The 24837-nt window shown below is 33.7% G+C and overlaps 1 protein-coding gene across 1 annotated transcript in view; it reads right to left on the bottom strand.

Moving 5' to 3' along the window:
- TRHDE (thyrotropin releasing hormone degrading enzyme) overlaps positions 1-24837 on the bottom strand; it is a 421292-nt gene that overhangs the window by 92895 nt on the left and 303560 nt on the right. The window contains exons 7-9 of the mRNA XM_077111449.1: positions 23641-23706; positions 4219-4284; positions 3157-3344 (exon numbers count right to left, since the gene is read on the bottom strand). Coding sequence (XP_076967564.1) covers positions 3157-3344; positions 4219-4284; positions 23641-23706 — 320 coding nt within the window. The remainder of the gene's footprint in view (positions 1-3156; positions 3345-4218; positions 4285-23640; positions 23707-24837) is intronic.

The raw sequence follows: 24837 nt of genomic DNA, 5'->3' as shown, positions 1-24837 counted from the left end.
TTATTTGGTCTTACTATAAACAATATAATTTTGCATGTATTTAAATTGTATTCTTTCAAATAACTAGAGATCATGATAAAGATATTTCTTTCTTTTCAATATCTGAGTTTTTGCAAAAACATTTAAAGCACAGGAAAAGGAAATTCTTAGAATAATTGCATGTGGCTTACTAATGCCATATAAATACAGGACATTTCCTAAATTGTAGACATTCCATCACATAGCTATTTAGATGCAAAAACAACTTAATTATAATGTATTGGATATAAACATTGGGACATTATGAAAAATTCTGAAATAGACATATATTTTCCTAGTAAATTTTTGTTCTCTATTCTATATACATATATATGTGTGCACATCCAAAAGGACAAATTAGAAGTTACAAGTTATCAAGCATGTCTAAAAATTATATTCACTTTGAAATTCTATATTATCAGTACTCTAGAAGTTATTTTTTATAACTTTCCAAAGAACACATATTTAGTCTTTTTTATAAAGTTCATTTTAAAAATCAAAGAAAGCATGATAATCATGCTGTTTAGTGATCACAACTTAAAAGACACTAAACAGTTGAGAGAAGAGCAATTTGTAGCATGCTATAAAAAAATCTAAAACTGCATTCAGTGGGTTATGTTTAAAAAGGTATTAGAAAAATGAACCTGTGCAATTAGATTGTGTTCCAGTTGCTCAATGATTATATTAAGCTAAAAGGATCAGTACATTTTTCAGAATGGGCAAAAAGTCTTTTTCAAAATGGTACCAATTTTAATGAAACATAAATGTAGTGAAAAACTGTTCAGAGATTGCTGTCATCTGGGTCAATAAGAGAAGGAATGGCTTGACTGTGGAAGCACACAGAATTCCCTGTAGCACCAGACCCTAGAAGTTCCATGGTATATGAGGAGACTTACTTAACTTTGCAATGCATTAGCTTTATAAAGTTAAGTAAAGAAAATGTAATTACACAAATTCACAACTTCCCAAGTACCAGAATTCTAGAAAATATTTCACTCACATGTACACATCAACTAACTTTAAGCAATTATTTGTCATGTAGCCATATAGACATCTTTCCTTTCTATACTGTAATACAGCTATTACATATGGAATATGTAATCATGTATAGTTGAAAAATGTTCAGGACATACTGCAGTGATAAAAATTCCAGGAAAAATCAAGGGGAAAAAACAATTATACTGATTCAGAAAATATTCACACTTTAGAGGATTTCTGGCATATTTGGCAGTAAGTTTTATCATATCAGCTGTTTTGATTGTATAGTAAAGGTCTAGACAGGCCATACAGGCAGTCAATATAAAGGGTAGCCAGAAAGCTCTGACTAAAATGTTACCGTGAATTAAATGATCCATTTCACATAAGTATGAAATACTAAAATTTCGCCTACAAGTTCTATTATTTCAAAATAGAAAATAATTTTTGAGACTAGTAGGACATCATACATTCTCTTACTCAATATTTTATATGCCAAGTTCTCAGGGTTCAAAACCGTCCTTATGATTTCATAACTCCGGTAGAAGCAAAGCTCTATAGCTGTTTCACATGCTTACAGAGCCTGAGGGGAATTCTTCCCTTAAAAAGTCATACTCGTGGCTCATACATCTAATACATGTTATAGTTTGACAGAGTAGTTTTGCTCAATATTTGTTCTGTCATCTGTGTGTCCTTTATGTTTTTCTGCATCAGTGATGCTTCTGTCATACTGATCATTCTCAAAGGCATGGCCTGAATCTCTCTAACTTTGCCACAGTCGGGTAGTTTTTATGTACTTTCTGGCAAGGCCAGTGTTGATGGCCAAGTATGTTTAGCCTGAGGCCAGATGGTAGAAGATCAGAAGCAGCAACTGGCAGCTGTGGGGAATCCAGACCAGGTGAAGACGCACTGACAGAATCAGACCCTGCAAGTATGGAAGGATACTGTATTCCATGAGTCTAAATTGTTTGCTTGCAAAGGGCAATTTTATATATATAATATATATATATAATTATATATATATCACATATATACATATGTGTCATATATGTACATCATACGTGTACATGTACATCATATATATATATATGAGAGGGAGAGCAGAGGGAGAGAGAAAGGAAGGAAAGAGAGAAGATTTAAGATTCAATGCTTTCCTAAATCAGATCCCAAATTTAGTCACCAGAAAACATTTTTAGTGTCTCGATCACTTCTTTTATAGCCAATTGATGTTAGTTTTCTTGGGAATGACTTCCATTCTTCTTATAGATAACAAAGTAAACTTAATGTATGCTCCAGATCTCCTACATACTGGTAGATTTTAAGTCAGATTCGTAGTTTTTCAAGGTCTTAGGTGAAAACAGCCTGAGTAATCTAATCCAAACACCTCATTTTATTTATTAATTTTAAATTCTGTACCAACGCCAACCCCAACTTCTTACCAGGGCATCTTGATAAAAAAAAAAATAATAAACTGTCTTGAGTTTTACCCCCCTTTCTTGGCTCAGTCTTTAATAAGACATAAAATAATCAGAAAACATGAAGTTGAAAGGCATAAAAGAAATACTTTATGTTGAATTATCAGGAATTAGAGTTTCAGAAGAAAGTTAAAGCAACAACAAATAAAAATTCTATGCCAGATGGCAGAGTTAGTAGTTTTTTTAAACACTGAAGACGGATGAAAGAGAAATGTCTTTATGGTAAGTGGTATTGAGATTTGGCCAAGGTAGTTTAAATTCCTTTGATTCAGACATTATTTAGTTTAGTTTTAGGTTTCTTTTTAGGAAAATTGGTTTTCTTGATTGTTCCATTCTTTTTTGTTTTATAAATCTCAAAATGTGCTCAATTCCATTCAATTCACTTCAGCACACCTTAACTTACTTGAATTTAATTCAACAAATATTTATAAAGTGAAAATGGCCTCTTAATTTTTATAATCAATGTGATAATTTAAAACTTTGTCTTCTTTACACAAAATAACCTGGAGATGGAAATATGAAGATGAATCAAAATGAAAGTAACATCTATTACTATAGAAATAAAAAATATGTTTCACTTACAACATTTCAGGATTGTGTTTTCACAGCATTTACAACATTAAAAGTGAAAAGTAAAACAAACAAACAAAAAACCCACAATTGTTACATGCTGAAAAGAGAGTTGTACCTGTCATTCTGAAGTTCAAGTGCTTTGGTTTTAGCACCGATGTCATAAATAAAACGTTGTTGAGTAATTATAATCCTATTTTCTGCTGTTATATTCCCCAAGACGGTAATCACAGGATAGCCCATCTGGAGTGTCCACTGATCCATTACTTCCTGTATATTGACATATTTTCCATTCCTTTTTAAAGCCTTTATGACCGAAATTGCATTAATTAGTTGTATAAACATGAATTATAAACATTATTAACATTAAACTGTTTTCATTTTCAACTTTAAAATTTACCTAAATATGAAAACATTTAAAATCAGTGAAGCTAATATAATGTGCTAAGTAAATTAATCTTAAATTAAGCCTTATGGAGATATATATATACACACACACACATACCCACAAATAAAATGACAGTTTACTAACTTTCGTGTGCGTTTTACACAATGGAGGATAAAATACATTTTTCTGTTAAAATGTATTTCCCAATTAAGCCATCAAACAATAATATTCTTTGACAAAAACATTTTTCATCACCATAATCACTTATAGATTTCTAAGTTCAAAGGCTTTCCCCTAACTTACCAGGCCAACCTCAGTGAATTTGGAAGAAACTATCACTGCAACACAACATTTAACAAGTACTTAAAGCATCATTAAGTATTTTCCCTATATCTAGTAACACATTTAAATATTTGTTATTCATAGATAGAAAAATATTTCTTTTGAACCTCAACATTTCTCTCTTTAATATAAATGTGCAACTCACCATATTAAAATTGTATTTACTCTTTAATAGAAATGTGCAACTCATTACATTAAAATTATATTTCAGAACTATTATCATGTTTGAAAATAGGCAAGGTATCTTTTACTATCTTTTATAGCTGAAGTAATTTTAAACCCCATTATCTTTATAATATATCAAAAAATAAATAAGAAAGCAATATGAGGAAAAGGAAAACAAAAGTTAAAACATACTCTAATAAATATTACAAAAAGTTACGAATGCCTCATAAAGAGAATACAAATACTCATGTAGAGGTTTTGACACACAAGCTTCCAATACTTTACCTCTGATAATGTATTCCAGAGATCATTTCTGGCTGCATTGCCATACTTATGAATAGTTAAATAATCCTACAAAGAATATAGAATTGTAATTACAATTCAAAGGCTAAGCAATTACCAGTAAAACATTCAATTCAATTAACCTATTTCCTTTTGCTGCAAGTACATTAATACAAAGACACACAAAAATATTAAGAACCTCATTTTTAAATATTCCAGAGATTTAACTATAGTGTATTTCCCAATTAAGTCATCAAACAATAATACTCTTTGAAAAAAACAATTTTCTTCATCATAATCACTTATAGATTTCTAAGTTCAAAGGCTTTCCTCTAACTTACCAGGCCAAGCTCAGCGAATTTGGAAGAAACTATCACTGCAACACATTTAGGGTGAATATGCCCATTAGGCTTTGATATGGAAGTGCTGAAAAACTAATTTCTGGGAAATAAAAAGGAACTCTGGTTGAAATATGTTGAAAATATTTATTTCATAAGCTGTTATTCAAAATTTACATATGAAGGAAGATTGCACAGTTGAAACATATGTGCCTTTATGCGTACTTTAAGTCAGAATAACTAGATCACAATTTTTGGGGGGCATAGGTAGGCTCCAGGAATCTAGCCTGGGTCTCTGATACGGCAGGCAAGAAATCTGCCACTGAGCCACCACTGCACTGCCCTAGATCATAATTTTGGCAGGCTTTAGCCTGGTGCATTTTTTATTTTTCAGCTACAGAATCTATGATGTTTCTCCATGCTTCTTCCAGCAATTCAAAGACCAAAGTGCTAAGAAGACTTGTTTTGCCAAGAGAAAGGACTATCTCCACAAGCTGTCTTCACTACCCCAGCCTCCCTACAAAGGAGATATTGCCTATTACAAAAGTGACAGATACTGCACCATGCACAATAATATTTAATAAAGAAATTAATTCATAAGTTTATTTAATATTTTGGGGCTTCAGAATATCCATTTTCCATTTTCAACCATTAATTCTCAAACCTACAAACTTTTCTCTCTGATTCATGCCTTGCTCCTTTCTAAGAAACGTGACTAAATTGTGAATGTGTTTAGTTCTGTCTACTTGGCATTTAAATTTTTTCTGATTTCAAAGTAGGAAGATAAATAGAAAATAGTGTTTCATATTGTTAAACAAAGGGTCCCTTTCTTTGTTTGAAATTATATCATCTCTATAACATGTAGGCAGTAGACAAAATCCTAATGTACATCCCAGAACTGAAACTGAAAATAAAATGCTGACTCTTCTCAGTACTTTATGTAAGGTGGGATACTTTTGGGATAATTAAAATTGAGAAAGCAAATTTTCTGAAACGCAAATTGTAGGACCTCTGACAGATGCATATTTTGTTGGCAACTCCAGCACAGTATATGGCAAATTCCCACTTAATCAGACACCTAGATAAGCAATGTCCAAAACTGACTTAGCAACCACAAATTCACTGTTATCATAAAATGCTACAAATAACTTTATTGAAAAAATACATCCCATAGCAAGCAATCTGAATCCAAATTTGGCTTTGACTATGCCTATGAGGTATTTTTTATTTGAACTCAGAGACCAATATTTAAGTAAATTATTTCAAATAGATGACAAATTACTTTAAAGCATTCTTTATGCTTTCTATCAAGTAAATTAAAAAAATGTAATAACAATGGGAACCATGGAATATACTTTTGAATTTTATTTTGTTAGTGGTGATATAATAAAAATTATTATATTTTTTTAATAGTATAAAAATTTTATATTGTATATATTTTTTTCAGTTTATGGAAAGTGCTGCTATGATAATGCAACAAGAGGAACAAAAGAATATCAAATGGAACTTGGTCCAGTAAACTACAGGTTTCTCCTCATACTCAGATCATAAAGGCTACACTGTCCAATTGTTCATGATATGAATTGACCCTGCCGCCATATTGATGATCAGCTCAAGTTCTTGATTCCCTCCCCAGTATAGAATAAGTTTCAAATTTATATTTCAAACAGGCTGAAATAGTAAATCCAGGCATAGTAAGTAGCTCCTAATATACCTGGCTTAGTATTCAGGACAGAGAGCATGCCTACAGCCTCAACAACCAATATCCACATATTACTGGAATTCAACATGTCAAGCTTTCTGCAAAAATTATGTTTTTGCTTAGTTATTTTGGTCTTTCTGTTGCACAAATACATATATATACTTTGATCTTGGCAGATTTCCCGAGAAACAATATATAATGAACATGTTTATTTAAAAACTATTTATTCATTCATTGCACAAAATTAATGGAGTACCTAGCAAGTGCCAGGCCACTTTCTCAGTGTTGGGTGAACAAAAGTGGACAAAAGTTTATTGAGAACAACTGCAGATGCCTAGATGGATTTGTGTAGGAAATCCTTGTCAATGAAGCTGTGAAAGTCTTCGTACAACAATAACATGTCAAGATGAATTCTAACATTTGGTATATGACTGAATAAGATTTGAAACTCCTTTCAAACCTATAAGTCAGTGAATATGGAAATAGCTGGAGATATTAATTTGAAATAAAACCTGTGTTTACATTTATACATATGAAAGTCCATCAGCAGTAGGTTTGACGTCATGTGTTATAAAGTAGGATATTTTAATATTAATTGTAAGAAGGATATCTACACTATGAATTTTAGAAATAATAGAGTTATTGAAAAGAAAAAAACAAAGATGACCACTAGAATAGTCTTAAATAACATATCCAGCAATATAAACTAATTAAAAGTTAAAAGGGTATTATACATCTATTTGTAGAAAGAAGAAGCATAATGTAGTGGTTAAAAATGCAGGAACTAAAGCCCAAATACCTTGGTTAAAATTCAAGCTCCAACACTCACTAGTCATAAGATCTTGGGCAAATAGCTTAACATCTTTATGCCTGTCTTTTCATCCATAAAATGAGGATAATAAAAGTACCCATTGCCTAGAATGTTTCTGAGAATTCAGTGTTTTAATATATGTGATTAGAAGAGTTTTGCATACCTAATACACAGTAAGTATTCAGTAGATATTAACTATTATCATTTTTTAATCATTGTGTGCTATAGATTGGAAAACTGGGTAACAGAAGGGAAAGCATCATTAATAACAATAATTAAGGAATATAGCATATTACAACAATAATAATCACACCCTGTTTTTAGCACTGTGTAAGCTGCTTTATATTTTAATCCATATTCATATTTACTCCATACAATAACTTTATGAGACAGATATCATCATTATCACTTCATATATTAGAAAACTGGGACTCAGAAACTGCAGCCCACATCCAAACACCATTCTTGAATAAATACATACTCCCCATTCAACACCCATTAGATGCCCCACAGGTTACTAAGAGCTGAGTTCAAAACTGAACTTGTTGTCCTCCCGCATATCAGCTCTTTTTGCTAAGCTTATAGCGATGCCCCTCCATTCACCTGAACCAGGAAGCCATCGTACTCATTTGTAGTCCTAAACGTTCTTCCGATGTGCCCTTTCCTGCAACTGTTTCACAATCATTCTGCACTATACTGGATGATTATAACTGCTGCTGCTTCTGCTCGTTCTCAAGTCTCATATCGACCATGCAACCAGACTGTTCTTCATCAAATGCACACATGGATCCCTTCTGTGTTCAGAAAACAGCCCAAACACTTTAATGTAACTTTTAAAAGCCCCTCATGGTCTAGTCCCTCTGCACCTCTCCAATCCCTCTGTTGTCATTTTCTTCCTCAATCCAGACACTTTCAAGTTTCTGAAAATGCGTAATGCATATTTTTTTCCTTTTTCTGGTTCTGCATGTGCTGTTCTCTATATCTTCCTTCTCCTTCATATTTTTCAATTTAATTCAATCTTCAAGGTCTAAATTTTGATATATTTCCTCCAGCTATCCTTTCTTACCCACTCCCATGCCCTTCCTAAGTCTAAGTTAAATGCCCCTCATATTCTTACATTTTGCACCATAGCACAGCATTTTTTATGCTGTATTACAATCATATATTTATCAATTTGACTGTCTATATAGTCTGTAAACTCCATGAGGGTAAGGACCTGCAACTCTTGTTTAACAAGCATCTATGAGCCCAGCCTGACACACAGTGTATGCTCAATATATCTGTGTGAACTGACTTTCCATATGCAATATGACTTTCTGTTGATAACAGACAATGTAGTAAATAGAGATACCATACATTCATTCTGTTCCCTCAAAATCTCATATTTATGGAATAATATAGGACATAATTCATTTTTAATTGCATCTTTGCCAGATATATAATTTGCACCAATACATGCAACTGCATATGATATCATTAAAAGATTGTGAACTAGTGAATATGAGATCATTTTTGTTTTACTTTCTTTGCTAACAAGTGGCATGGTTCATAACTTTTCATGCATAAAATCCAGTGGGACATGTAAAAGCAAGAGGAAAAGTAAAAATAGTGAGCTGAGGAAGTACAGCACTACTATCTTTTGAGATTTACAAGGAAATAGTTAGGGAATACTTACTCTCCTAGTAATGAGTCCTTCAGCATGTTAGGACAGATGATTAACTACATAAATAGTTTATTCCTCAGGATATGGAGGAAAGTTCGATTAAAAAGCAAAAATGTATGGATTGGTTTATATGTGTTTAGCTACAAGTAACAAAAATCCACCCTGGAATGATTTTCAAGGTGCCAAGATTTATTCTTTCCTATGATAAACAGCTCCGTTCTTCGGGAATTCTTTTCTCCCCACCCTTACCTATGCAATTCCAGCACCACCTTCAGACACAACACTGCACAGAGAAAAAAGACAGAGTTGCTTCCTGTGAACCTCTTTTTAAGAACCAGGAAACCTTCCATTCAAATCTCGCAGCAAACTCCCCACATTTCTCATTTTTCAGAAGTGTACCATGTGCACAGGCCTAAACCCAACACTGAAGCTTTCGAGTGCACTGTTTGGGGCTTACACAAGGCAGGACCCTGTCCTCTGAAGTATACGGCTATACAGGAGAAGGGGAGGACCTGAACAAAACTGGAATTCAGTTCATAAATATGAATATGAGACCAGCTTATAAGGAGAATATCCATAGTGTTCTGTGTTAAGACAATAGATACAACCCTGAGGCTCTGTGACACTGGAAAGTAGGACGTCCTTTACTTATGACTATTCTGAAAAAGCCTAGGTAAAGCAGATGTTGATTTTTCTGATTACATGACAAGAAGATTGAAACAGAGGTTTGACATATTATTTCTTTCTATTAAGAATAATTGTCCCTCCAAATTTTATAGCAGGCATTTGCCATTTTCTGGCTTTCTAGCATTTAAACCCTTTTTTTTTTTTTAATTAGGGCAAAAACTTACATTGCAATCTTGGAAGAAGGCAAAGGATCTGCCACCAGCTACTGAAATGGAAGGGACAAAATCCTAAATATTCTCCTTACATCTCTTTGGTAGTGAAAGCTAGGGCATGTGCTAGCGTTCACTGCTCTTTCACAGGACTCTGAATCCTATAGGGGTATTGCAAAAAAAAAAAAAACAGGTATAGATGAAAAATAATTCCCTGCAAAGGTGACATTGATGATCCAGGGCTGACCTCATATACGGCAGCAACTGAAGCAGTCACCCCGGCACCCTGACCTTGACTAAATTTCTTGATACTTGAGCCTCCCTTAATTCCTATTATGTGTCTCTGAAGTTTGGTTCTTGAGCCTTCCCAATGAATCCTACATTCTTCCAATATATTATTTTCTGTTTAATTTAGTACAAGTCTGTTTCTTTTGTTTGCCACCCAAAACACACTGATGCAACATTATTGGGTGATATATATATATTAAAAAGAAAAAACAGAAAGAAACAAAAACATTTTAAAATTGTATTGGTAACCTTCAAAAATAAAAATGTAAATTACTTCTTTCAACTTACATAAAAAGAGCTCAATTTGCAAGCTCTATTTAGCAAATCTAACAAATATTAGGTTTTCATTCTGTGTTATGAATGGCAGGTATGGGGGAAAAGAGATGGATGACTAAATTTAAAGATGGAAAGAGGTAGACAGAAAGGTTGAGGAAGGGCAGGCCATGGTGACACAGCAGGTAGAGATCTCACCTGCCAGAGACCCGGGTTCAATTCCCAGTGCCTGCCCACGTGAAAAAAAAAAAAGGTTGGGGAAAAAGACAAAAGCTGAAAAAGAATGTAAGAAGCCCCATAGGGAGGGAGCTAGAAACAGCAACAATAAAAAAGACAATAGAAGTATGCAAAATTTTTGTCTTACGAAAAGCTTCTAAAGCAGGGGTTCTTTAATTGGGGAGCACAAGGTCTGAACTTAAATATTTGTAAGTATGTGCATTATTAGAGGGATCTAAAAGGGATCCCAGAACAATAACAAAACAGATGAAAAGCTGCCAGATCATAGCAGTGTCACCAAAGAAGTTGGATAAAACCCATTCGAAGCCTGGCCTCTGCAGCTCAGAGGACAATTTCTCTTCTTGAGAAACAGAAGCAAGGAAACAGGAAGCAAGGAGACTAAACCAGTGACAGATGACTAACTAAAATACAAGAAAACTGGACTATAGAATGAGATCTTTTGATCAATGCCTACAGACAGGTAAGAGATTATTAGAGAAAGTAAAAAGGAGCAGCAAAGCCGAGAGAAAGTTTTGTGCAAAAATACAAAAGTAATATTTACACCTTAATTCTATTAGCTTCTATTCTATTAGATAATTACATTTTAATTTCTATTAGAAGAAAGAAGTGTAAATATTTATAACAGTCTTTATCATTTAATTATTAAAAAAAAAACTGCTTCCTAGAAGGAAACTCACTATAATAGGGACCAATACCAAACTTGTTTGAGGTACAGGGGATTCTAGTCACTATAGTATAAGAGAAGTGGCATTTAAGAAGGAAAGCATTTCAATACATAGAAGAACAACAGTTGAACATTGATATAGTTGTTTGCATGCCATTCTGATTCTGATTTTTTTTTAATTTTCAAAATGAATCTATTGGTAAAAATGAAGTTTGTGAATTGCCTTTTCTGAATGCCCTGATAAATGTCTTTGACCATTACATGCTCACAAAATAGGTAGATTATATTCTAGTTGGTAAAAATGCAGTGCTTTTTCTAAATCAAGATGCTAAATGAGTTTAAGCCACATCCACTGAGTTTCCCCCCTCCAACCCCCCACCACTGTTCTCACTCAGCCTCCAGCTCTCGAAACTATTTTAGAAGAAAATGTAAATTAGATGAGAAAGAATGGGCATGTATATTCAGAAGAAGTAATATGAATTATGGCTGACTCAACACTCATGTAACTGTATTGTCTCTACACCTTAATTTCTCAAACTAAAAAATGTAGATAATGTTAATACTTGTAAATGATGTACACAGAAAATGGCACAAACAAGTAAAGCATTTAGAAAAATGCCTGCCACACACACACACACACACACACACACACACACACAAAAAAAAAGAAACACAAAAACATTTGTAATTTTAAAAGCAAACTCAAGGGAGGAAAAATATCTAGAGTCAACATCTTCTTCAGTCTGAGGGAAGTCAACCTGCTCTAGAGGCCCAAAGAGAGGAAATTATATACACTAAACCAAACTGGAATATTGCTTGGAGGGAAGAAAACAAAAGGCAAGCAGGAAAAAGGTTGGTTAAAGCTTCTTCAGACTTTAGGAAAGCTTCCTACTAAGACTGGGAAAGGAAAAAGGCTTGTAGGGTTTCTCAAGGTATTGGATTCAGCACCCTGTTTAAGAGTTCCACTGAGGGGACAAGACCGCTGGTGCGGGCTGGGGAAGCTTCAGGGAATGGGGATTCCCATTAGGTTCATCAGTAAAAATCCCCATGCCCAAGACAGCAAAGAAGAAGCAGACACTAGTTTATGGTTGACCAGACTAGATTAGACAAGATGCATAACAAACACACAATGAACACTATCTCCACTTCTCTCCCATTCATTCTTCAGGCCAAACTCTAACACCAATGAGACTGCACATCAGTGTAGATGAAACCAGAAGGCTCTTCCTCACAGGTCTGCACTGAAACAGGTCCCTGGAACCTTCTCATATTAATGTGCATGATCTTAGGGGAGTTCAATAAGGACAGTTTGAATTTCCCTTCTGTGCAGAGGCATGGGGGGGGGGAATTCTTTTAATCACTGTTAAAATCATACATACTGTGCTAACATAACTGTAATTATCTTTAATGGCAGGCATTTGTCTATCAGATCCTTTCTGCTTTTACTTCCCTGATTATCTAGCTTAGATTTCATAGTTCATCATATTAATCGATTCCTGACAAAATGCTTCATCATCTTTGTAGCTCTGTCCTTCAGTATTTATCTTCTCCATACCTGTACTATTGAAGCTCAGACTCACAGGACGAAATCATGTAAGTGAGCAGATTCGTTTCAGTATAAATTCTCAATGCCCAAACACAAATAAGCCCTCATTACCGCCAGCGAGCTGTGCTTTCCGACTCTATTCAATTTTCCTCAAACTTCTCCACCTCCACCCTTCACTCGCTTCTCTCAAATGACACTGAAATCAAGAGCTGCTGTCAAGAAGGAGCACCCTTGTTTCATATTACCAGATCTCCAAATTTACTGGAAGCGTCTTTTCTATTCAAGACCAGTTCTTTCACCTTCTCAAGGATTGAGCTTCCAGAGTTTTCTCTTACTCCACCACCATTATCAAACTCTCTCTCCCGACTCCATCTCTACCAGAAGAAAGTACAAGCATCACCCACCTTTCAAAAGGAAACACAAAAGTCTTCCTTGAGCCCTTATCTCCCTCCACCTACTGATCCCATTCTTCTGATTTCCTTCCTTCGGCAAATTTCTTTAAGTTGTACTCTACATTTCTATCTCTACTTCCATGCTCCCTACTCACTCTTCAATCCATTCTGCTGTAACCAAAAAAACTGAAGACTGCCAAAAGGAGCACTGTTCAGTCTTTATCCTGTTCCTGCTCTCAGCTGCATTTAACCTCGTTGACTACTGTCGTATTCTTGAAGCACACTTTCCTGTTGGCCTCAGTGACACCACTCACTTGGTATCCTGCCTGCTTCTTGACTATTCCACTCAATCTCCTTCTAAGACCCCTCCTCCTCTCTTAAACTCCAAATGTTACAGCCCTGCAAGTCTTGTTCCCAGACCCTCAAACCATAAACCTGAGAAACATTCCTGATTTTCTCACCTCAATCCCCATCCAATCTATCCCTAGGCCAGGTTAATTCTTCCTTCAAAAAACATTTTGAGTCCATCCACGTCTCTGTACATCTGACATCCTACCTAAGCTTCCATCATCTCTCACCAGAATAACAAAATACCCTCCTGATTTTATCACCCAATTCCTCTCTTGGTACGCTGTCCTACTCAATTCCAATGCATTGTTTCAAGTAGTCAGAGAAATCTTTTAAATATAAATAGCACCACGTCACATCCAGCTTAAAACGTTTTAATACCATCTTGCTAGACTTAAAACGCAACCTTCTCAGCAGTCTACGTGGCTCCTGCTCACCTCTCCCAATCATTTCTTGTCCTTAATACTCTACTCATCTATGCTGCTCTTTTTCTTTACCTTGAACATGTTCAATTCTTTCTTGGCTCAGTCCATTGCACAAGCTCTTTTCTCTTTCTAAAATGATCACACGCACACACACACACATGTACACTCACTTCTTTCTCATCCTTCAGACCTCAGCATGCAGGCCACCTTCTCATGAGAGATCTCCTGAACACCCAATCAGAAGTTGCTCTCCCCAAGCCATTATTCTCTCTCACAACATCCCTATTTTTTTTTCTCATAGCACTTATCACATTGAATAAGATCATATTTATTTTTTTCTTTCCCTATTTATTTTGTATCTTTCCTACCATATTATATGATACAAAAGGATTGGAACTATGTCTGCTGGTTACAGCTTGCAGAAGACACTCCATATTTATCACGGTGTCTAACATAGAATATGTGCATAATAAGCATGTGTGGAATAAATAAAAGACTGAAAACGCCTAATGGGTCAGCAATGTGGACTGTAGACATAAATACACAACTAAATCACAATTTTGGTTTGTTAGCACAAAGCATTAACATACCTTTTAAATAGGATTTTAACAATTAGATGTCTTCTTGCTTTTCAATGGAAAAATATACGTATGGTAAATAATCATAGGGAGAGGCCTTGAGTAAAAAAGAGAATGTGAATATAGGTGACCGACTGCAAGCAGAAATAAAATCATTATAAAAAAATAGATACTATCATTTCTTTGTGTGTCTTGTCAACATAGAAAAAAGGATTAGAAATACAGAGATAATGAGAGGAAGCTACGGACTAAAAATAAGGTATACAACGTAGGGTAGGTTTTTTTTGTTTTTTTGCATGGGCAGGCATTGGGAATTGAACCCAGGTCTCCAGCACAGCAGGTGAGAACTCTGCCTGCTGAGCCACCATGGCCTGCCTTTGTGTAGGTTTTTACAGAACTCTTTTAAGCCACTGATTCATAACATTTGATTTTTCATTAAAATAATTTTGACATTTTTTATATCCTAGGGAAAAAAGTTTGTTGTATGCTAAGGTTCATTATTTTTGTTATACAGCATTTTGCAAAGTTCATAAAAAGTTCATAAAAGTTCAATTTGTAAAGGGTAAAATACATTGGTAAATTCTTCATAAATGAATAAATGAAAGGAGTGATATGCAAGAGAGATCATATGAAAAAGTCCAACCCTATTTGTGATAAAAATATGCATAGTAAAAAAAATATGTACAGTAAAATAGCAATGGAATGATTTTTACCTACTGAATTATTAAGAACATTATCTTGAAACTAAATAAGACCCAGTGCTGTTTGCTTAATGTATTATAAAAACAGAACTTTCAAATTTACTGCTAGCATTAGAGACTGGTTTAAATTACAGAGAAAAATTTGGTACTATGCTTCCAGTAATGTATGAGCAGAAATAATCCAAAATATAAGGGGGGGGGGATATCTACAATTTGAAGATTATTACATTATTGATTATTTAACATGAACTGGAAAGCAATGTTGATGTTCACAGATGGAAATATCTAAGTAAGTTATGTTGCACTTATGTCTTATCAGTACTATTAAGCCATGTCATGGAATTATCAAACAATTAGAAATATGAGCAATGAGGGAAAAATTTTTGCGGCTTAAGAGCTTTATTTTTTAAGTGCCTATACTTGCAAAATTGCCAAATATGTAGTTCTAGGCTATTACATGAACTTTCTGAGGAAAGAGAACATCAAATAAGAAGACTAATAAATTAAAAAAGGAAAAGAAAGAAAACTGCTGATGCAGGAACTAAATAGGTTAGAGAAAAATGCTTCCAAGGCAATTTTATTGTACTTGTGAACTAGCAATCTAACTCCATGGTAGTGTCTTCAAAGAGATATTTCTTGATAGGTGTAGCCACATGTGTGCATGTCTATGGATTGCAGGCATTTATACATGCCAGCGTACACATATATTTATATCAACCCATAAACAAATGTGTTAATAATTCCAGGTGCATTTGAAATAAAGTGATCAAAAATCTCATTTTATAGTATCAACTCTATTAGCTAAAATGTGTATGATATATCATGATGCCTTAACTAACTGATAAAAGTTAACAAATAAATATAGTTTTATATGGCCTTCCATTGAGCAGGGCAAGTGCCTGTGGGATAACCAAATATATATATATATATATTAAATATATATATTTAATAATTAGGGCTGTTCAGTTCATGCAAAATAGTCTCAGTAGGCAGTTGACAACATGTCCTTCAGAAGCAAAAGGATAAATGATTCAATCAATGGACTATATATAAAAAATTAATTGAAACTGAATAAAGTTTATTTCTTCCTGATATAAAAATAGGAATATCTGTTCTTACTTACTTTTTAAGTATTTTTTAATAAAAATAAAATTCTTGATTCTCAAATCCCTGGTTTCTTTCCTTAAAATTAAATATATTTCTTTCTTTTGTAACATGCGCATTAATTTTACTTCTGTAGTTAGGTCTTTAATACATTAAATGTTAATTATGTCAAATCCAAATGACTAGAAATCAGGAATGGTGACATCACATTCACTAATCACAGCAACTTATGATCAAGTATTAGACATTTTTTCTCTCACATCTAAACCTGCAAGCTTTTTAAGGAAAACAAGATATTGTATCAAAAAGTGCCTATGGTAGTTCATTTTAGATTAAGCATGATTCAGCTACCATCTGGATGAAACTACAATACCATCTTTTCAGAAAGGAAATTAACTTTGATATATTTTCTCTGTTTCTCTATTATTTTCTGACTTTTCTTTTATCTGAAAACCTACATCCAAGGGAGCAAACCCTCTCTCACAAATGTAAGCCGGCAGTTATCAAATAAAAATCCTGCATACACATGTTAACATATAACACCTCATTGGAACACAAGTTATTGAGTATGTTTTTGCTACTAATAATCCCTATGGCTTTGTGCCTGTCATTACCTTCAGGCTATTAGAATTTTATGAGCACAAACCAATAATAATGATATTTCCCTTTTGCTTTTTATCCACACCTCATTGCCTTACATTGATTTGCATAAGCAATTTCCACCCTGATAATTGGAGCCAAACATCTTGTTGTAGGTTACCTTATGGAAAAGAGCAGTTACATAGTAATCAAGAGAAATCCTTCTTTATTCAACCATATTTTAGATGATGTTGAATTACCCTCACTGGTTGAGCAGGAAGGTGACTCAATTTCTGACATGGATTTCAGAGTTTGACTTTATATCAAGCTTAATAATGGTCTTTCTTCATAATCTCAATTCCCTTGTGTTGACTAATAACAACTTGAAGAATAGTACCACTAGGTCCAAATCATTAAAACAATATTGTTTTGTTTGAAAAGAAAAAGCAATAGTACTGCATACTAATTATTTTTTTAATAGCTACTGAGCCAATCAATGTTATCTGAGGATTTCTTAACTGTAGCTTTGCTCTTCTATTACCAGAAAAATCAGAGAAAAAGAAAAAGATGTAATTAGGGAGATTTAAAAAAGCAAAAATAAAATAAGAACATACCAAGTCATAGAAAAAATTCTATCAAAGAGAATTGTTTCCTGAATTATTTGTTTTAAAGGTAAGCCTATAATAATTAGATACAGAATCAGGACTTGAGCTACTGGAATGAATGCAAATAAAAACAAGCCAAAGTATGGAGATAATAATTTAGTGATTAAATGCATATTTTATCCAGATTTATTGGTACTGAAAGTTAATATATAAGCATTTATACAACAAGAATCCTAGGAAATGAAAGAGGCAAGAATTACTAGGAGATTTGGGGGATGGAAAGTTTTCATTGGAGGGGAAATTTAGGAGAAGCAAATATGCATAGGAGATGTGAATATGCATAGGACAAGGAAGATTTCAGAGGGACACTTAAAATCACCAAAAACTTCTAGGAAGATAGAAAATATAAAGAGGGCAAAATTGTAGTGTATTGATGCTCCAGTTACCACAGGGGAAAGGAAAATGAACAATGCAGGGCACTGAAGACCGTCCAAATGGAGAAGATAAAAATGAGTACGTGCTCCACTCCAGTCACCCACCACTGAGAACTCTGCTTATGCCTGCGACATAAGGGGAAAATCACACACAAAAAATGTAAATATGAAATAAATGTGGAGCCTCTAAATAATCTTGCTAGTCTCTCCTTAGAGGGTAATCTAGAAAGGAGTTTGGAGATGCTAATGCCAAAGACAAAAATGAGGTCATAGAGGATAGGCATTCCAATATACATAAGAAGTATAACTTGAGCCTGTATGTAAGACACATTCTGGTTACTGCTTACCTACCTATATATTTCTCACTGACTCTATTGATGATATTAAAAGGTGTTGTATAATGCAGTTGTTTTCTTAGCCATCATTACTGATTGGAATCTCTGCTAGGAAGAAATCCTGTACTGGGAAAACACATAAAGTCACTTTCCAGATGTCCTACATATAGCCAGTCTTAAATTAGAAGCAATTTAGACAAATCATGCCTTAGATTCTTCTCTCTGCAGTTACCATATCCTAAGAGGACTGGTCCACTGGAGTAGGGGGGGTAGAAGGAGGTGACAACACCTGTGACCATGCAGAAAAATTTTGCAATTCTTAAATTAATCCAAAATAAAAACATTTTTTTAGAACAGTGAATTCCTGTCTTTTGTTCTTTAGGTCTTTATTTTGAAAGAACAACTTTAGAAATTTAAACATTCTAGACACATTACAGATATTGATTCACCCTATCAACTAACTGAACTCATTCAAAGAGAAGACTAAATATGACCACACCAGAGGCAACTGCAGTATAGTCAAGTAGTGAGTGAAATATGGTAATTCTTGGTTGGATTTTCCTAGTTTCTGTCATCATAATTTCTTAAAAAATAATTGAAATCATTTGTTCTGCTCTAAAAGGAGAATTATCACATGGTCTTACTACAAATATAAAGGAAGTGAAAAATAAAGGAGTAAAGATGGCAAAAAAAAACCCTCCAAATTTTAATATGACAACCTACAAAAATAATATGAATAATATTTAAACAACAGAACAAATAAATTCATAGATTAAGTGTGTCAGATTGTGTGTTGGCAACCACATTCTCATTACCTTCTGTACTCACTTGTGCAGTATACGAACTGGGAGTCTGGAAGCTACATTTCCAAGACTCCTTGGCTAATTGGGTTCAAATTAAAGTGCTGCCAAATGAGAAGCAGGTATAAGAGATAGGTGAGTACTAAAGAAGCAGATGCCTTCATTCTTTAGGTAGCAGCAAGTGGGCATGTAGACTTGGGCAGAGGGAAGAGGTAAGGTACAGCCAGTGGCTTCCAGATATATTGTAGGCCGCTGAGAATATGGGTGTTAGTTTCTCATGATATATGAATCTCTTGATTTTACGAAGGCTAGCAGTGGCTTCTCTGATCTTCACTCCCCTAGCCCACCCACCAATTTCATAGAATTCATATTCTCTATGTTAAATCCCTTCCTGTTTGAAATATCTAGACTGATTTGGGGTTTGCTACAGTATTACACACCAAAAGTAGTTACAGGAAATAGAACCTCAAAGATGGGAATCTAAGATTGTTTAGTTGTCTTGATTAGACTTGAAAGATATGATATCATTGTCATAGGTAATAGAACCTTGGTAGTCTATGGCATTCAGGGTCAAGTTGATTCTTAAACTACCACCTATAGCTGCCTAAATTGAAGAAGGAAATTTGGGGAAAGAGGCGACTGCTTTAATGGAACATTATATTAGAAAAGAAAAGAAAAAGTCAGTGAGGTGGACAGGCTTTTTTTGACTGGACCGGAAAGATTACAAAAATAAAATGGTCTGCTTAGTGATGTAAATTCTCAACTTAAAGCACTGGCAGGGAACCAGAATTCTTCTATGAGCATGCTCAAAGTATCAGCTCATCTTATAGGTGTAGAACAAATATAACCAAAAATCGGACTATAGATTTCTGAAGGGTGAAACTACAACTTCAGTTGACTTCATGGCTTCATTAGTCTTTTATGTGAATATTAGGGTATTGACTGGGAAAGTGTGGACACTGAGAGAAGTGGAAAGGGAATCTTGAAAGTCTAAATTCTACTGAACAGTCCTTGGCATTTAAAGCAGCTCTTCTTCTTTTCTATGTCAAAGTAAGTTTTCCCTTCCTTGAATCTACTGTAATGACACTCATCAAAGGCCTTGATTCTTTTTCAGGGTCAACCTCCAGTATATCTCAATACCATTAGATCCAGAGACAGAGCTGATTCCAGCCGATTTCAGGAACACAGTAGAAAATTTGAACTTAGAACACCGAAAAGCACCAAAAATTCTTCAAAAAGTTCTAAGAAAATATTGCCTAAGATCACTGTGGTCTAATCACAAAAATGAAAATTAACCAAAGAAAAACCTGAAAGTGAGCAGGCAACTTAAAAATCAAAGGAAATATTGTTTCCTAATATTGGAAGAAACATGTTACCAGCAAAAACTCTGTATAACAACAAATCTTCTGTTTGACTGCAGTTATAGTACTATATACATCGGAAGACTTTAATAGTCAGACACTTAAATGAAGATTCAAGAACAGGGAATATACATTTTTGCACATCTTGTTCCCAAATTTTCCTAGCAAATTAAAAACAGCTATCCCACATGAACAATTTCAGACCCAAATTGACTAAATAGTAAAGTGCACTAAAACTTAGATTCAAAGAATATGAAAAATGGAAATATTTTAGAGATTATCTAGCCCAACCTTTGATGTTACTCATTCCTTTGTCACAAGCTTTCCAAATATGCCCACCGTTATTTTGGAAAATTTTTATATAAGCCATAGCTATATAGAATTTGCAAACATAAAAAAATTAATTTACTTTTTAAATGAAAAAACTAGTTTTAAAAAATATATTATTTCCAAGTGACATTCATAACCCAACAGCAGAAGCGCTCAACTTTTGTTTTCTTCAAGTTTTGCTTTAAGTTCATACATCAAAATGGAAGCCAAAATGTTAAGGGTAGCCAGGGATAATTCTTATTTTGTATATACTATTTGTTTACAAAAATGTTTTGAGGAAATTTAATTATAAAGAAAAGATAAGTAAGAATGAACAATTGAAGCATCAGACAAACTTCGAGAAATAAGGAAGTCTAGTTAGGACTATATTCAAAGTCTAGACCAAAGAAAGTTGTGATTACCCAGTAGTAAACTGTTTTTTGGGTTTTCTAATAGCTGATAAAGTGGATGATGCCTATTAAAAATAAAACTCTTTGCAAATAGCCACTAGTTTCTTCCTTTTGGAGAAGATATGCATGAGTTGGAACCTAAAACATATTTCCTATCAAAAATATTATAAAATGTAGAAAAATTTAGTTGAATCTATACTTAGATATATTATAATTTGAATATGAACATGTGAACTGACCCAGAAACCTAATACTTTTCCATATTAATTTTATTTTCTTTTACTGTATCTTTTGTGGTTTTGTTTATAAAAAATATTTACAAATAGTTTGCTCTGAAAAGAACTTAAAATGGGCACTAAGGAAACACACAATTGCAAATGGACACAAATTTTAGGTAGATAAATCAAGAGAAAACTACCATTAAAACATTGTTCCTATGTGGAACAAGAAAGCTGAGGTCCAAATACAAAAAAGACGGGAAAGAAAAGAGAGGAGAGAAAACAAGAAAAGAGAGGAAAGAGAAGGGACATCTTAAAAGAAAGAAAAAACATGAAGAACGACCTATTCACAATTTGGGGATGTCTACATTTGTAAATTGATTCCTAAGTCTGTAAATAATGAGTTTTCATCTGTCAATATAGATATAGCCATAGTTTAATGTGAAAACAATTAATAGATTTTCCAGCAGAGGTAAGCACAGACATGCTGGATTAGGTGTTTTAACAACTTGTAAATTAAGTCTCCCCAGAGCCCTGTGGAAGGGAAAAGCATATTAATATCAACTCTGACCACTCAGCACCATGACATAAAGTGTCTGTTCAGGAGGTCATCTCCAAAATGTATCCCATACATCTTTGTGCACAAGAGGTAATAATTTATCACCTAGACATAGGGATCTACTGTAAACTAATTCAAAGTGCTGATGATACACTAAATCAGTTTGAATGATGAGTGTAAATAAAGCTGCAAGTGAAGTACTGAAGGATACAGATCTATCTGATCAATGAGATGTCACAAGGCAAATGAAATGCAGTGTTGACAAACAGAGTCTCACAGTTGAAAATTAACCAAATTAAGTATCAGAGCATAAAAGCACACACAAACACAAGTTTCAAATGAAAGTTTAACATAATGGGAGTCAGAAGGTATACTCTAACTGTTTCAGATAAAACTGAACAGACAGGGTCAGTGAAAATGGATGTATTAAAACTGATATATTTTGCATCCGACAAAAAGCAGGACAGGCCAAAGAAAAATGTTGCATAACAATGATCCTTTCCAAATAATATAATTGTTCTGCCAAGCTAATCCATTCACAGAGATGAGGAAAAACAGTAAAAACTGTACATAGAAAATGATTTCCCATCAACTTGCTACCTGGAAATTAAGTTCAATTTGTGTTGCCCTTACGAAATTTTAGATATTTTTTAGAACTGTCATGCTACAATTTCAATGGGGAAAAACAAAGGAGAAGGGAGAAGGAAGGTAGTTGATATGCATAGAGGGCACTCCTTGGAAAAAAAAAGATTTTATCAACTTTGTGATCAAAATAGACCCTTTAGCACACAGCAAAATAGGTCCTATGGATTCAGCTATTCTGAAGGTAGAAACAGCTGATTAAAGTAAATTTCAACCCCTGTTGGAATAAATCTGTAAGATATTTTGTAAGGAAAATAATTCATCAAGAAGTTTTCATTTTCTCTTTGTTGTGCCAAGTATATACAGCTTTATCATAACATATTTAACTCTTGCTTTGTGTTTTATCTGTTGGCTTATTTTAGGTAAAGGTACAATTATACTTCCAAAATATGACCTGATCCCAGATGTACTTTATTTAAATTTAAAAATGAAAAGCTTACTAAGAACAGATAAGATTGATTGCTCTCTCTGTCTTAGCATAATTGTATTTCAGGTGAACATCAATTTACTTTAAAGGACACTTCTAAGTAGCAGAATGCATCATAAATAATTCATCAATCACAGCTGCTAGAAACATGATTTGCTCCAGTAGATTTCAATGGAATAAAAGTTCTATTCTATATTTTCATTTGCTTTAAAACAGTTTTAGAATCCTCCTTTTCTATGAATCCATTCTTAGATTCCATGCTTCATAAACTAAATGAAATATGATAAACTGCTTCTTTTTCTTCTTTTTATGAAACACATCTATCTGCTAATTGTATAAAAGCATTTAAATATCTTTGGAACAAGTAATCAATGTACATCAATAATAAAAAATATAAAAGGTACATATTTAAAAAATAATATTAAGCATTTTCTTAAATATATAATTCTAGTGAGGTTAATATAATTTGTTTACACCTTATATAAATTTAAACGATGAAAATGGAAGAAAGCTTTCTTTAAAATCTTACATAAATTATTTGAGATCTTAAATATTTTAAGATTACATAATGATAATGCAAATTAAACAGATTCTATATTACATAACAATTAATGTGTGGTCGGTAGATACAATGATCATTGTGTCTATAAGTTTCAATTATAATAGTGAAAGACACTGCTTAACTTACATATCTTAACGATTCCATCACAACCTTACACATCTTAAAAATTTCCATCACATTAAACAATCAAGTATTACCAATTTTCCAAACTGAAAAATCTTTAAAATAAATATATTGGTAAGAAAAATACAAGAAAAAATAGAAAGCATTTTACTTACTTGCAAACCTCTCTGAAATACTGAATGGCCCATAAAATTAGCCAGCATTCTAATTAAGGCAGCACCCTGTAGAGAACAATATTTAACAGAAAAAAATTTCAACCTAGTAACATATTCCAAAATGTTCCTCCATCAATTAAAAACATTCTGCTTCATTCATCTTATTTTATACTAGAAAATGCAGCTAAGAAACAAAATAATCATGAAAACAACATCCAACTTACATGTAACATTGAAAATTTGTTTTCTATGTCTAAAATCTTTGTAGATCTAATACCTACAACTGTGGAAGAGAAGTCTTCTGGATAGAACAGGACAATAATAAGCTATGATTCAAGGGAAATAAACATTTTACCAAGCATTCAATATGATGATACTAATAAAACATGATTTTTGTGTTTACAAGCTCATAGTCTAGTAAGAGAAGAACAGATATTCATGTTACTAAATAGAGCTTTGGTAAAAATAGGTATTTACCCACAGTCTTAGCTTAACAAAGAACAATTTAATTGTAGTTGTGGAGAATAAAGAGAGCATGTTAAAATCCCTGACTTTGCATCCTGACAGCCTGACGTCAAATCCTGGCTCTACCACCAGTTCCCCATGTGTGGCAGATTGAGTTATATAACCCAAAATATACTTAATCTAATCCACATTGCTTGTAAATTGGAACTCTTGAAGACGTTATTTTTTGTTAGGGTGTGGCCCAACTGAATGAGGATTGGTCTCAATTCAGATTACTGGAGTCCTTATAAAGAAATCCAGGAAGTCATAGAAGCAGTAAGTGAGCAAGAACCCTTAAGAGAAAGGAAAGGGTATTACTATGCGATGAGTGTGCCAAGGAACTCCAAGGATTGCCGGCAGCCAGCACCAAAACACTAGTCTTTGGAAGGAAACATAGTCTTGCAATGTCTTGATTTGGACTTCTGGCCTCTGAAATCTTGAGAAAATAAATTCCTTTGTTTATGCTAACCCACTATACAGTATTTGTGGTAGCACTTTGGGTAAACTAAGACATCATATTTCCTTGGGAAATTTATTTAACAACTCTAGGTTCCTCACCTGTAAAATGTAGGTAACAATAGTTTCTATTTCATATGATTTGTTCTGAAGATTAAATGCATTAGTATATGTAAAGTGCTTTGAATAGTCTGGGAAAATAGTGGGTACTACATGAGTGCTAGGTGTCAGTAGTAC

The sequence above is a fragment of the Tamandua tetradactyla genome, chromosome 7 (genome assembly GCF_023851605.1).
Source record: "Tamandua tetradactyla isolate mTamTet1 chromosome 7, mTamTet1.pri, whole genome shotgun sequence".
NCBI lineage: Eukaryota > Metazoa > Chordata > Mammalia > Pilosa > Myrmecophagidae > Tamandua > Tamandua tetradactyla.
Note: the sequence above shows the minus strand (reverse complement) of the source record. Positions and strands in the feature narration are given on the sequence as shown.